Here is a 14,707-nt window from a genome sequence, read left to right on the forward strand (position 1 = left end):
CCTTTAAAGTGAATGCCTTGAGATGCACTTTCACATTTCCTAAAATACCTCGACTCCTGGAGACGAAATCTTTGGTAATTTTGTCTGGTTTTTTTGCAGACAATTTTATAACTTGCTGCATCCTATATAAAAAAGAAATATTGACGTTTTGTCATATGGCTGGGCCTTCTCTCTAGACTTTATGGTGGATGCAAAATATAAAATGCTAGTAGAGTCAAGTTGTTACTACAACAGCACCACTTGTTAAACAAGAACGCCACATTTTATTATCCACTTTCCCTCCAGAGGAGTTACCCCCCCTTCCTGACCCGGCCATTTTTTGCGATACGGAGCTCTGTTACTTTAACTAACAATTGTGTGGTCATGCAATGCTGTACTTAAATGAAATTTATGGAATTTGTTTCCCATAAATAGAGCTATTTGATCATCTCTGCAGTTTTAATTTTTTACGCTAAAAAACGAAAAAAAGTCCGACACTTTTGCAAAAAAAGAAAGAAGCTATCAAAGCAAATTGTTTGGCTTTTTGCTCTAAAACAAACATCCAATAAAATCTTTTTTTAAAAATCAAATTTCGTCATAAATTTAGGCAAAAACGTATTCTGCTGCATTTCTTTGCTACAAAAAAATTCCTAATACATGTAAAATTAATTGGCTTATGTGAAAGTTATAGCGTGTACAAATGGATGTATATATACAATGGAATTTTTATTTTGTTTATACTAGTAATGGCGACGATCATCGACTTATAGCAGGACTGCGGTGGGCATTCTGACACTGGGTGGGAACTAACTGCCACTGACATCCCCAGTGACACCAATACAGTGATCAAAGCTAATAAAAAGCACTGACACTGTACTGATGACACTGGCAGGAAGGGGTTAACATCTGGGGCATGCACGCGCCCCCTACCCGGAAATGCAAATCACACACACACGCTTTTGCGCAGCCCTGCAGCAGTACTTCTACTATAGGGCTGGCGGGCAAAACATCATTATCACATTTCTCGATACAACTGACAACATCAAGGCAAGAGAACATATGTATGCCATAAGTAAGCAGCGCACTTACTTGCACTGAAACAAGCTTTTATCTTAGAACTTTTCTTGTGCACTGCATGCAGTCCCCAGCATGCATCACAGGCATAAGAATGGCTCTGAAAGTGGGGTGTGGTTGTCATCTTTACAACAGGGCTCATAACTAAAACACAAAAAAACTGCCAGGAACCTTTCTTTGCTTGTCTAAAAATGTATTTTTTTTGTCTGTGTCCCCATTGGAGATTTGTCACACCACTTTCTGTCCTAACAGGAAGGAGAAATTTTCCCCAAGAGAGACACAGACAGCATCATACAATATAACAGAGACTCTAACCTTTCCCCATTTTATCGAACACAGAATAGATTCTCCTAGAGTTGGGCTTTAAAGAACATGTCAACATTTCATATTTCTGATATGTGCCTGCTGTAACCATGTACTTGTATGAAAATGTATCCTGTTCTTTTTGTACTGCTTCCTTTGTGAGAAATCCCAGGTTTTCTTGCCAGTCCCTCTGCTTTCCTTTTAAAAACTGACCACACTAGACATGAGAGCACAGCATGGTCAGTTCTCTAGCTGTGCTGGGAACTCTCTCCATCAGGCTTGTGCCAACATGCCCGCCCCTGCCCCCCGCACAACCATTCACTGGGAAGATCAGTGTACTGCTGCTTTTCCACCCAGACCTCTCTATGCAACTGAGAACAGGATATGTGATCACTTCTAAAAAGGGGATAAAAAAAAAAAAGGTATATTGTTTTTAAATATATCTATACACAACATGTTTTACCTTTCATTTCTATTTTAAATTGTAAGGGTTGTTTTACAAGGTAAGGGTTTACAAATACTTTAAAAAGCAAAACCAAACCCCCAAATCTTTTACAGCCAAAAAAGCTGCCATCTTAGCCTCTGATCTACATTGTCCTTGGTGCTGCACGTGATCCAGCTATTTGAGAACTTAAAAGTTTGGTTGAGAGCTGACATAAGTACACTGGCAGTCTTGCCAGTTTTTGCCAGCGACGTGCCTTGAATGTAACTGGTTTTGGGAAACAGTTAAATTGTAGGGTTTAGTTCTGCTTTAACGTTGTCAATCTTTATAATATATCAGCATTTCAACTTTTTGTAGATTCATCTAATATTTTTTGCATTATAGGTTTGCTAAAACCCATGCACATACAATGACTTAGGCATGTCATGTATCCATACCTGAATGCCACTGATTCGAGAATAGCCCGGACAAGGTGGTTTTTGCTGGTAGAAGGCTTTAGTCCCATGAATGAAGCACATGCATAGGGATCGTTCACTGGAGCCTAGAACAGAAAGAGCTGAGTAAGGGAACACACTCCCTGCTCCTGCCTCTTACGTTATATAGTAATAGATGAACACTTACATACATGTACCGGCAGCAGGAAGGGAGAAAACAGACAAGTTACAAGCAAACACAAGCTATATGCATAATCTCTGTCTCCTAGAGCGAGATGTACATGCATATAATACAGATTTACAAATGCAACAAAGACAGATCTAAAAAGAAACAAAGTATGACGTTTGTTACAGGAAAATTCTGTTACTTGTGCATTGACCCTTTCACCGAGACCTGAAAGAATTACCTCCTACAGTGTGGATGCAATGCAGCAAAGCCTGATTTCAGTTTCTGGTGGTACATGTGTGGGTGTTAGAAAGAATGTGCCACATTTCAGCTATTATTTCTGCACTGCAAGAACCATCCCACACAACAAACAGCTATGTCTAATAAATAAACCACAGTACAATGCAAGAAAGGTCACTATGTAGTTGGCTTCCCATGGAGCGGAGCTACAGTGCCACTGCTGATCAAGATTAAAAAGCAAACCTCTTACTGCTGGGATTACTGGACATGTATCCTACCTGTAAACCTGTAAATGAGGGTACAAAGTAAATTCCTCCAGAGTCTGGGACACTTCTAGCCATTTCCTCTGTGTCTGCTACATCTGTGTAGAGATCTGTAAAGGAAGGGAGAGAATTCTTCAAGGAGGTTCACACTTGTACCGGCCAGGAACTCTTTATCGGTGAACTGGATGGACTTTTGTCTTTTTTCAGCCAGACTATGTAACAAAATTGCACGTTCCTGACCTGCAGGCCAAACACACTGCTCTTTATTGCTGGTGTGCAATTAATTCTTATCGGCAAAATGCCCACTTGAAAACACATGGTGCTGCGGCATCATGCGGTTCTGCTCAGGCGTGATTTTCAAAAGAGTAATGGACTATTTTTCCCCAAGTTTCTGCTGGTAGGGCAGCCCACTGAAATTAATGGGTTGCCCTACACGCAGAACACAACCCACAGTGATGTGAAAAAAACAATAATCAGGGCAGATCACCACCTCAATAAAATTATACATAAAGTAATTGTGACAAAAAGATTATTAAATCAATATGTGAATATTCCAAAACAATTAAATACTTATTGTGTTACCCATAAAAAGTGTCCAAAAATATATGTAAAGTCCAAAATAAAAAAAATATATAAAATATTTACTCCCCAATGCCAGAAAAAATACTTCCACCATCCACCAGTGAAAAACAAACATCTACTGCACTCACCAGATGTTGGTGAGTGTTGCACCTTTTAGGATTATTTTGGGCTCCTAGACCCCCTTTAAGACCTCCAGGATTCCTTTCCACCACAAAGTATAAGATATTCCTCCACTCGCTCCTGCCTATTCCTCTCTCCAGCTCCACAGCAGTGCAGGGAAAAGAAATACCAATAGTGTAATACTGCTAATAAACTGTGTTATACCAAAAACCGTTTACCAGACCACTCCCATTTCTCATGATCATAAACAGCGTTGTATTGCTTTTGAGCTCCCACAGAATCACAGGTTCCACATTTGTTTAAAGCTGAGACCTCACAGCCTGATCAAACAGCAGGATGACAGGATACACCATTCAACAATGAACAAAGATTGTGGAAGTATTTTTTCTGGCATTGGGGAGTAAATAAACATCTGGTGAGTGCGGTAGATGTTGGTTTTTCACTGGTGGATGGTGGAAGTATTTTTTCTGGCACTGGGGAGTAAAGATTTTATAAATTTTTTTATTTTGGACTTTACATATATTTTTGGACACTTTATTATGGGTAACACAATAAGTATTTAATTGTTTTGGAATATTCACATATTGATTTAATAATCTTTTTTGTCACAATTACTTTATGTATAATTTTATTGAGGTGGTGATCTGCGCTAATTGTTTTTTTCTGTTTTGGTTTGTTTGACCTGTGTGCAGCAGCAATTCACAACCTTGGTTCATCATTGTTTTGTAAGGGGTGATCCTGTGCGCTGGGGTTTTTATATTGATTTACATCCACAGTGATATGAACCTAGGCTAAGCTTTCTGTCCATGGCTAGAACATCAATCATATAGGAGAATCATGTACAAATGTTAGGAACTCCAGGACCACCACCTATGATGTAAATGTGTCGAAAGCAACTTAAGACCTAAAAAGGAGTTATTTACTAAAACTGGAGTGTGCAAAATCTGGTGCAGCTCTCCACAGAAACCAATCAGCTTCCAGGTTTTATTATCAGAGCGTAATCAAACAAGCTGAAGTTAGAAGCTGATTGGCTACCAAGCACAGCTGCACCAGATTATGAGTGTACCAGTTTTAGTAAATCCCTCACACAGTGTATGTAAACCCTAACAATACATAGCTCTTATTTGCTCTCTTTTGGCCTGTTAAATATGCCATTGAAAATGTTTTGTCACAATTCAATAACTGCAAAAATATACTAGTTGATCCTGCCGCAATCCAGTGCTGCCGTATGTCTTGTACATTTTGCTGTACTTGCTCTATGGGGGATATGATCAACATGTATAAATACATCAGTGGTTCATACAGTGAACTCGGTGTAGATCTATTCACCTTGAGGTCATCACAGAGGACAAGGGGGCACTCTTTACGTCTGGAGGAAAATAAATGTAATCTCCAAACATGGAAAGGTTTCTTCACAGAAGAGCTGTGAAAATGTGGAATAGACTCCCTCAAGAGTTGGTTCTGGCCAGCTCAGTGGATTGCTTTAACAAGGGCCTGGATTATTTCTAAGATACACAGAATATAACTGGATATTAACATTTATAGGTAAAGTTGATCCAGGGAATATCCGATTGCCTCTCAGGGGATCAGGAAGGAATTTTTTTCCCTGCAGGAGCAAATTGGATCATGCTTTGCTGGGTTTTTTGCCTTCCTCTGGATCAACTGTGGGTGTAGCTATAACTTTTTTTTTTTTTTTTAATGGTTGAACTGGATGGACTTTTGTCTTTTTTTCATCCAGACTATGTAGTCATATAGAAATATATAGTATAGCCCAGTTCATCTTTGTAGACCAGAGAACATCCCCCATGTATTATGAAGATGAGGAGAAGGTGTTCTTTAGTCCTAACACTTCCCGTCCTATGGTGACAACACTGCTCCTCCATTGGTACAGTACAGAGTGTTGTCACCCTAGGACAGGAAGTATGTTACTGTCAAATTCACCAAGCAAAAATAAAGGGGAAAAAATCATGAGAAAAAAAGAAAGCTAATGCCCACATGTTTAAATAGCAGTGTGCAGAGGATTGATTATTCATGAGGGAGACTAAAGCTAGCCATGCAGGGGATTACAATTGTACTTAAAACATTTTGTATATACTGAAGATCCTCCAAAGCACGGGGGAGGAATATTATAGCCAGCTGCAGTACTTTCCTGAAAGACACCCACTATAATAAAAATAACTTACTGATCAATAATCATGATATTGGTGCACCAGCTGAGCCATCCTGACATGTAGGTCAGCTGACCCAGCAAAGCAGGAAGAAGCCAATGCAATGATGTAATAAATGTATTGTGCCAAAGCAGCTTTATACAACTCAAATACTAAAAAGTTACAAGACCAGTTTATATAAAAGTCATTTGCTGCAAGATACTGTTAGTCTATGAATAACCCTGCCCATAATAATGTGTGGGACACTCTATACTGGGAATGGTAAAACCACACAGGGTGATCAGTGTGTTTCTCTCCAGTTATTGGGCTCATGATTATGTGACTATCAGCAATAAAACAATTGCAGTGCACCACCTTGCCAATGATACAAAACTCTTTCACCCAAGTAAGGGTGGGGAGAATGAGCCCCCCAACATAGTACTAAGATACCTATAGTGTAGTAGGTTAAAACCAATATGAATTTAATAAAACAACATAAAATGCACTCACAAGAGTATTTGTCAGTGGTATAGTGGTGTACTGTATACACATAGGCCAGTCTCTACGAGCAGCTTCCTCGCCTTAGTAGGAATTTCAGTTATAGGAGCTCCTGACCTATGTGTATACAGGGAATATTTTAGGGAATATATAGGGAATACTTTTGTGAGCGCATTTTATGGTTTAATCAATTTGCATTGGTTTTAACCTACTACACCAGTGGTCGGCAAGCCGCGGCTCGCGAGCCACATGCGGCTCTTTACACGCTTTAATGCGGCTCTTGTGTGCCGGGCGCCCACTCCCCTCCCTCCTCTCGGGCGGCAGGGACTCTGCAGCGTGATCCAAAAAAAAAACAACCAGGGCAGCGCGCTCAAATGCAATGATTGGCCAGTCTCGCTGCCACTCACATCCTGATAGCCAGTGATTGGCTGTCAGGATGTGTGTAGGCGGGGCAGCGTGACGAACGTGAGAGGAGCTAGGCTCCTCTCACAGTCCACCCTGAAGACCGGAACGGCGCGGGAACACGGCGAGAGGAACGCGCGGAGCAAAGGTAAGTGAATTGACACAGGGGGGACTTGGCTTACTACTTGCTACTTACTTACTACTACTATATAAGGGATGAATTAATATGGGGGATGAATTACTATAGGGGGGATGAATTACTATGGGGGATGAATTACTATATGGGGGGATGAATTACTATATGGGGGGATGAATTACTATATGGGGGGATGAATTACTATATGGGGGGATGAATTACTATAGGGAGGATGAATTACTATAGGGGGGATGAATTACTATATGGGGGATGAATTACTATATGGGGGATGAATTACTATATGGGGGATGAATTACTATAGGGGGGATGAATTACTATATGGTGAATGAATTACTATATGGTGAATGAATTACTATGGGGGATGAATTACTATGGGGGATGAATTACTATATGGGGGATGAATTACTATATGGGGGATGAATTACTATGGGGGATGAATTACTATATGGGGGATGAATTACTATATGGGGGATGAATTACTATATGGGGGATGAATTACTATATGGGGGATGAATTACTATGGGGGATGAATTACTATAAAAACTTATTGAAACTAAAAACAGTGTACCATCCTATGTATTTTCAGTTTTAAAAATGTGGCTCTCAAAATAAATTTCAATCGTGGTTTTGGCGAGATTTGGCTCAGTTGAAAAAAAAGGTTGCCCACCACTGTACTACACCATAGGCATCTCTACGCAGTTATCTCTGATTATGCGACTTATGACTTATGAAGCACTTACTAAGCTCTTGTGCCCACTTTATTGCAGTTCCTGTATCGGAGGCATTGCCCTCTGCCAAACACACCAGTTCATTGCCAATCTTCCAACCAACCAGGGGATACAGTCCTGTCAGATAGGAAACCGATAAATAATTTACAAAGGTTTCTTTACCATCCTTTGTAATCCTGTAACTCCAGTCTGGCATACAGCCGTTAAGAAAAGCCATTTTTTAAAACTTTCATTTATTATATATTTTTTTTTTTTTTTTTTTTTTAGTACGACATAACCAATGTAGGTACAGTGTCAAGATAGCACAGACTAGGCATGACAACAGAAAGCACTTAATCAGCAGAACAACAAATCTGTCCCAACCCAGGACAGGAGGAGGTAGTGTGAGGGCCAAACAGATCTATTAGGCTTTGTTCACACTAGTCCATTGTGGGAACATGTGCAAAAATCGCTGTTTTTCTGTAATGGACAAAAATGTGCAGCATGTATGCAGACACGCAGCAATGCCATTATTTTTTTTATTAGCACCCACCATGCATCTAGCAAACACACACACCAAAATAAATTGTGCTGCAGTACCATGTATTGTAATTTTAAAAATGGTGCAGGCACCTTTTTGCGCATGCAAAAAAAAAAAAAAAAAAAAAAAGTGTGCACTCAATGGGACCTCTGTGGTGTGAATGGAGCCTAAAATAACAGAGGCTTCTGTACCAGACTGGGTAATGCAGCCTAGGACACCACCCGATAGTATTTAGGATTGGAAAAAGTGATGTACACAGCTCGGTAAAAAATGGAAATAGGGGGGAAAATAGGGGGAGGGGGACAGAAGAGGAAGAGGAGAGAGAGCTGGGATGGGGGAAAAGGAAGAGGGACAGGTGACAGAGAGACCTGGGGCCTGCCAAAATTTCAATCTTCTAGGGAAAAGCATCAGTCTGTATAGTTGCGGCTATTTCATAAAACATGTCCTGAAAAATCCAGTGCAGAAAAAAAACCAAAACAATATACATTGTTACCACCTACCTGCTATAGAGGTGTGCAGATTGATCCCTGTGTTGATTGCCATAAATGTTCCTGTTCCCATTGTTAGCTTCATGTCTCCCACATCAAAGCAACACTGGCCAAACATGGCAGCTTGCTGGTCGGCCACCTGTCAGGATAAAAGATGCAAAAGCTATGACATATGGGTGTATCATCCATTTCTGACAAATCAGTAACATCTGAATAAACCAGAATGTTGTTCAGTTTAAGAACTAGTCCTAACCACTCACCAGTGCCCGAATGGGGATTGGCGTTCCAAATATGCTGGGATTTACCACTCCAAAGCTGTGGCTGCAGACACAGAATATAAAGTCAATTACCATGGGAAAGACTTGCTGCAGGATCACTGCATGAGGGTAAAGAAGTGAAATATGTCTGACATTACCTGGTGTCCTCAACAGGAGGAAATATAGAGAAGGGGATGGACAGTAAAGAGCAGAGAAAAGAGCTCCAGCTCATCTGTAACAGAAAAGGAGGCAAAGCATTGAAAAATGTCCTTTTCCTTCTTTTTTTTTTTTTTTAACTACAGGGGATAGAACAAGCAATACAGTGGGGTTGATTTACTAAAACTGGATAGTGCAAAATCTGGTGCAGCTCTGTGTGGTAGTCAATTAGCTTCTCACTTCAGCTTGTTCAATTAAGCTTTGAAAAAACAAAACAAAAAACCCAAAAAACTGGAAGCTGACTGGTTTCTATGCAAAGCACTCTAGTTTTAGTAAATCAACCCCAAAAGTCTCAATAATAATCTGCCAGGAAATTCTCTCTCATCCTATATTGTCATGTATCAGTGATCCCAATGTGGAAGTGACTGTACTGTGACAACATGACCTGGAACAAACAAAAAAATAAAATAAAAGGGAGAAACAATGGGCATTCTGAAAATGCATGATTCAGCTTCAACTTTGGGGACTTATTTATAAAAATAATGGACTGTCAAATAATGATCATTTTATATATACACGAGTTGAGACAAGACATTGGACTGGTGGCACTAGCTAACCTCTCCATTAATAATAATAAGGCAACAAATAATCGTATGGATTGTCACATGGACCATGGATCATATAAATACCTCCTTATTGTCTGTGTAGCACTCTGTGCAACTTTTTGCACAGCTTCTTCTATGGTGTAAATTTACTCTGTCCTCTAGGTCTTGCACTGTATCAGGTACAAATTAAAGCGGCACTTGAGACATGGTAACAGGTTTAATTGATATGGGATAAAAGGTTACATATCCACCTCCATGATCAATTGTTTCAGTCGTGTGGGCCTCGATCATAGCCATGATATCTATGATTAAGGCCCACACAGGGCTGAAACGTATGAGCGTGGATATGTAACCTTTTATCCTGCACCAAATACAGCTGACAGGAGCCTGCTTTGCACCGCACACCTACACAAAACTTTTGGCTGCATGGGTTGAGTGGCAGAGTTGTGTTAGGTACCTATGGGTTACTTGAAATATGAAGCGTTTTATAGGCGGGGGGTGTTATGTAACAAAGCTTAGAGCCACAGGCCTGGTTTGCAGTACAATACTTCAGGGTTCTGTAACTTCAGGCCAAAATACATGGCTTACGATCCCTCGTGTGCTCAGAAAGACTTGTGTCCATCCTTTGCCCAAGAAACACATAGAAAATATCCTTCTGTTCACTGCTGGCCCAATGCAAATAAGAATTGAATGAACCAGCAAAATTAATTTTTTACAGTATGACAGCTCTTTTCCAAGAGCAAAATATATTATAATATATATACACACACACACAGTATATTGTGACAGTACTAGGCCCAGCCACTGTGCGAGTATAGGGAAAAGCAACACAGGGTTCAGAATAATGCAGAGTGTGGGGCTCCTGAGTATTGTGTCTGAGCAAAGAAGACTGGGGTCGTTTTTTTTGTAACTCTTGGATTGAGGTCTGGAGAGAGATTTTGGTGGAAAGAACATATCTTGAGAACGCCAGGACGACAAAATGCTGCGTCGAGGCGTGCCTGGAAGTGACGTCTTTCCACACAGTACTCCCAGAATCCGGGAAGGAGAAGGAAGGGACCGCTCGAAATGCAAACTATGAGTACTGCTAATTACCTATGCACGTACAACTCAATGTGAGGCAAATCACCTTTTATTGTGAGTGGATTTGTGTGGTTTTTTTAAAAAATAAAGCAATTTTAAGGTTTTACACTATGGCGTCTTCCTTTATTCCCTTCCCTACGTGGCATAAGTTGATGTGGCAGGAACACAAGTAAAAGGAGAGTAAGGGTTTGACCCTGGGGGAAAGTGCATGGTGCCAAAAAAACCTGTATGCCTATAGTGAGTGGTCATATATATCTGGTAAGTTTTCTGTGTTGATGGTGGAGGATCACTGGAGCACAATACCAAAATTACACTGATTTTTTGTTTGAGGAATATACATAGAGACACCTGCATGAAATTAACCGTATGGACACTTTATTGAAGCCATGGAATCAGAATCTGTGCAAAATAGTGGCATCTGATCACTTTTAACATTTGTTGTATAGGTTGAGAAATTTTTTGAATATTGCATGTAGTGCTGTATAAAATGTAGTATCGAGTGCTTGTATGGCACGTTAGGTACAGCTGCTTGGTTTTTTTCATTTTCCTTTTTTTTTTGTAATCCCAGTGCTGGTGTAAAATATTAAGATTTGGTGGGAAGAAGTCTCTGATACTGTGTTCATGTTTGACCTGGAAACCTGCAGGGTGTGTGAGTGCAGTTGTGCACACTCATTATATGCAAGGCCTTCCCAAAGCGCACTGCTCCAGTGAGGAGACAAGTGTACTCCCATTAGGAAAGGTGATCCACTAGAGAGACTGCACTCCATATTGCAGAGATCCCTTACCCACTGAACAGAGAGTTGGGACAATTGAGTCTGGAGGGCTGGGAGAGTTGAGGCAACTAGGCGAGTCCAGGGGACTGAGGGAATCTGTAAGTTTTGGAGGAGTAAGAGTCCGGGGTGCCAGGAGATCCCCTACTGAGAGGCCAGGAAGTGGACCGATGTAGCTGGGTGCTGCAACTAAAAGAGGGAGCCAGGAGAGCACTGAGGGTCAGGAGAGCTGGGTCTGAAGGATCTTGAAAAGAGCAGCAGAGTTGCTGAAGAGTGAGCCAGGTGGCTTAGTATTTTTGTTATTTGTTTCTTTCATTATTTGGTGCTTTGTACAAGATTAACAGTGCATTTTTTTTTATCAGAGCAGCTTTGAATAGACAGGTAACCCTGTGAATAGGAGCTTTGAACGCCACCTGTTTGCTGGATATTTAAACATAAACCACTCAGAAGCAATAAATCACATATTTATCCAACTCACATAACAAACCTGAAAAACAACAAAGTAACAAGATCTTTGAAAAAAATTAAAATTAAAAAAAAAATTATATATTTTTCCACTTCAGTTCAGACCTACAAAAAATATAAATAACAGCAAAACAGACATTCCCTGTTCGGTGTGGTCAACCAATGATAAATGTCCGGTCTGATCTGTACGGAGTTAAATCCCAACCCTTCCTTCCTAGATGCCATGTTTTTCACAGCTTGCACTAGTGAAGGAGAACTGTGCAATTTGAAATAAACAGCTCTAAAGAATTACTTGTGCAATAAATCAGTCGAACACATGTGCATAAATGAGTGATTTGCATGTCTCTGTTCATCCTCTATACAATACCAATGCCTCTATCTGCATTGGCTTGTTATGGATATTTTACCCCTAGAAGCGCTCCCCCCCCTCTTCTGGTCAGCAATAAACTCTGACTATCCTGACAGACGCTTCACAGTCCAGGACCTATGATCACTGCTGCAAATTGGGATCACTGGCAGTGAGATTCTTGGGGATTAATGTGAAAAAAGTAGACCAAGAAGTAGTCAGGTCTCTTAAGAGAATGGAAAGTAGGTTTTACCTATGGATCACAAGCAGTTCCTGCACTGTAGCAACAGTGCTAAATTCATGGCCACACTTGACAATTAATCTGTAAGTCACAGTCGGTCAAGTTAAAAAGGTGAGACATGGCTCCTAGTCTGGAGCTTTAAAGTGGCTGTAAACCCTTACATACACCCAGTAAAGTGACTGGCCTCAGGTGATACACAGAGATGACACAAATCATCATACATAAGTTGTACCAGTTTATCTGCAGTATTCTCTTCTCTATAGCTGTTCAAAGTACAGAATTTATAAAGCTTGTTTTAGCTGCCAGAAAAAAGGGAGTGAAGGACTGAAGTTACATTCTGCAGAGCTCAGTGAGACCTCTGAGAGCTGATTGGATGGAAGAGACACCCCCCCCCCCCCCCCCCCCCACACACACACAGGAAGAGAGCTAAGAATGTCAATCTGCAGGAGGTTCCTCTCCTGTCACCATTTTTCTCTTGGTGTCAGGAACAGTTGTCAGAAGTGACTCATACAGACAGATGAGGAACAAAGTACACACTATAGAGAGATATGCTTTGTTCATATTTCATGTGTGAGGTTTATAACTACTGTAATAAAACATGCTAAGGGTTTTGAAAAGTTTGTTGATGGCAATGAATGAAGGCTTTTTAATGACAGACACACTGCCAGGTGCCTACACATTAACTTCACTTTCTATTTATGTCACCCTGGTGCCCTGAATCTGAGGGCATCTTGGCTTACGAATATCAGGCAAGATTCCTGGGTTGGGAGAGATGTCCCTTCTTACTCCTTATCCCTCACTATTGGCTATCCAATTCTTGGTATGTGTTATCAGTAAAACTTAGAGTGCAGAAAGGGTGGGACTAGCCTCTACAACAGAAAAGTTAGGTTGATATCTGTATGGCAAGACACCACTGCAGAAATAGGAAAAAGGTGGAGGTAACAGAGCTGGACTTCCTTGTAAAATAAACCGTTGTAATGCACCAATGACTAAGCCTTGGTTCACACTAAGAACCACATATGAACTGCACAGGAACCAAAATGCATTTCTGTGCAATTTACATGCAAATTCAGTGTTCAGCAATTGTTCTGAACAGGCTACAATTACACCGCATCACAACAAACTCATGTGTGCACCAATTATGGAAGTGCACTGCAACTGGATCACATGTTCTTTTTGTACAATGCGATCCGGTGCAGGCAAAACGCACTGAGTTTGCAACCTGCGCCTGGAGTGTTGTTATGATTGTACCAATACCCACTGCAGACCGCAAGGGCAGTGCAATTTGAACACAGTGCAGGAAGTGAGCATGGATCACTGGTTTCCTGCACCACATTCTAGTGTGAACCTAGGCTATATTGCAACTTCAGGAGCAGAAAAAGAAGCATTTTTTTCTTATTCTTATACTCATATTTAGGGACTTTCTTGTGAGAGTTATTTTTTTAAGTAGAATTTAAGAACATTTGAATCTTTAGCCCTACTCTAAGCATCCTTCCTTTATATAAAAAAGGCCTAAATGAGAAAGCATGTTGTTCCCCCAACTTTAGTTTGATGTGTAGCACCACCATAACCTGTGCTGTGTCCAAGTATAGCCCACAATATAAATTTCCATGAGTACTATCCTCCTGCCCTTCAACAACACTGCAATATTTGTATTAGCCATCACTGCTGGGCTGGCAAGTATTCTCTCCCAGAGGGCCAGTGTATGTAGAAAGCCTAAACTCTGCTATTGATCTCCTACAGCAAACAAAAGAATGATAAGTGGAACCTGTCCCACATTATGGGTAAATACAGACAGCTGTACGGGCAAAATGGGCACTGCTTGAAGTTACTTACCAAGTAAGGGTCAAATATTGCGGTCCCACTGGCATTAGAATAGTCTGTTGCATGTACAGATCCTGTAATACATAAAAAGATTACATAATTTTTTATTTCATAGTTTCCAGTCAGCCTTTACTTATACATAAATCCACAATTACTTAGACTTCTCTTCTGCACAGAAACAATTGAGTACTGTCCGTGATACTTTTTTTATTTGCACTAACATACAATTTTGAGGACAAGCTTTCAGGAAATGCACAGAGAACAGGCTCCTCTGGAGCCAGCCCCTTTCTGCTTTAAAAATACAACACACGAGAGGCCCAAAAATTGCCTTTGGAAAGCAGCCGAAGACTTCCAATGTGTCTCTGAACGCAATCTAAAAACTGCAACACTGGCAGCCGCTCTGATCTTTAGTTGTGTAAC

The 14,707-nt window shown here is 40.6% G+C and overlaps 1 protein-coding gene across 1 annotated transcript in view; it reads right to left on the reverse strand.

Annotated features, from left to right (window-relative positions):
* The window catches only part of GK5 (glycerol kinase 5), an 80,924-nt gene that overhangs the window by 14,601 nt on the left and 51,616 nt on the right, over window positions 1–14,707 (reverse strand). The window contains exons 7-13 of the mRNA XM_089683521.1: window positions 14,300–14,361; window positions 8,959–9,032; window positions 8,804–8,864; window positions 8,556–8,682; window positions 7,548–7,652; window positions 2,917–3,011; window positions 2,236–2,339 (exon numbers count right to left, since the gene is read on the reverse strand). Coding sequence (XP_089539647.1) covers window positions 2,236–2,339; window positions 2,917–3,011; window positions 7,548–7,652; window positions 8,556–8,682; window positions 8,804–8,864; window positions 8,959–9,032; window positions 14,300–14,361 — 628 coding nt within the window. The remainder of the gene's footprint in view (window positions 1–2,235; window positions 2,340–2,916; window positions 3,012–7,547; window positions 7,653–8,555; window positions 8,683–8,803; window positions 8,865–8,958; window positions 9,033–14,299; window positions 14,362–14,707) is intronic.

Source organism: Staurois parvus, unplaced genomic scaffold (assembly GCF_062004578.1).
Source record: "Staurois parvus isolate SC_StPar_1 unplaced genomic scaffold, SC_StPar_1.0 ptg000312l, whole genome shotgun sequence".
Classification (NCBI taxonomy): Eukaryota; Metazoa; Chordata; class Amphibia; order Anura; family Ranidae; genus Staurois; species Staurois parvus.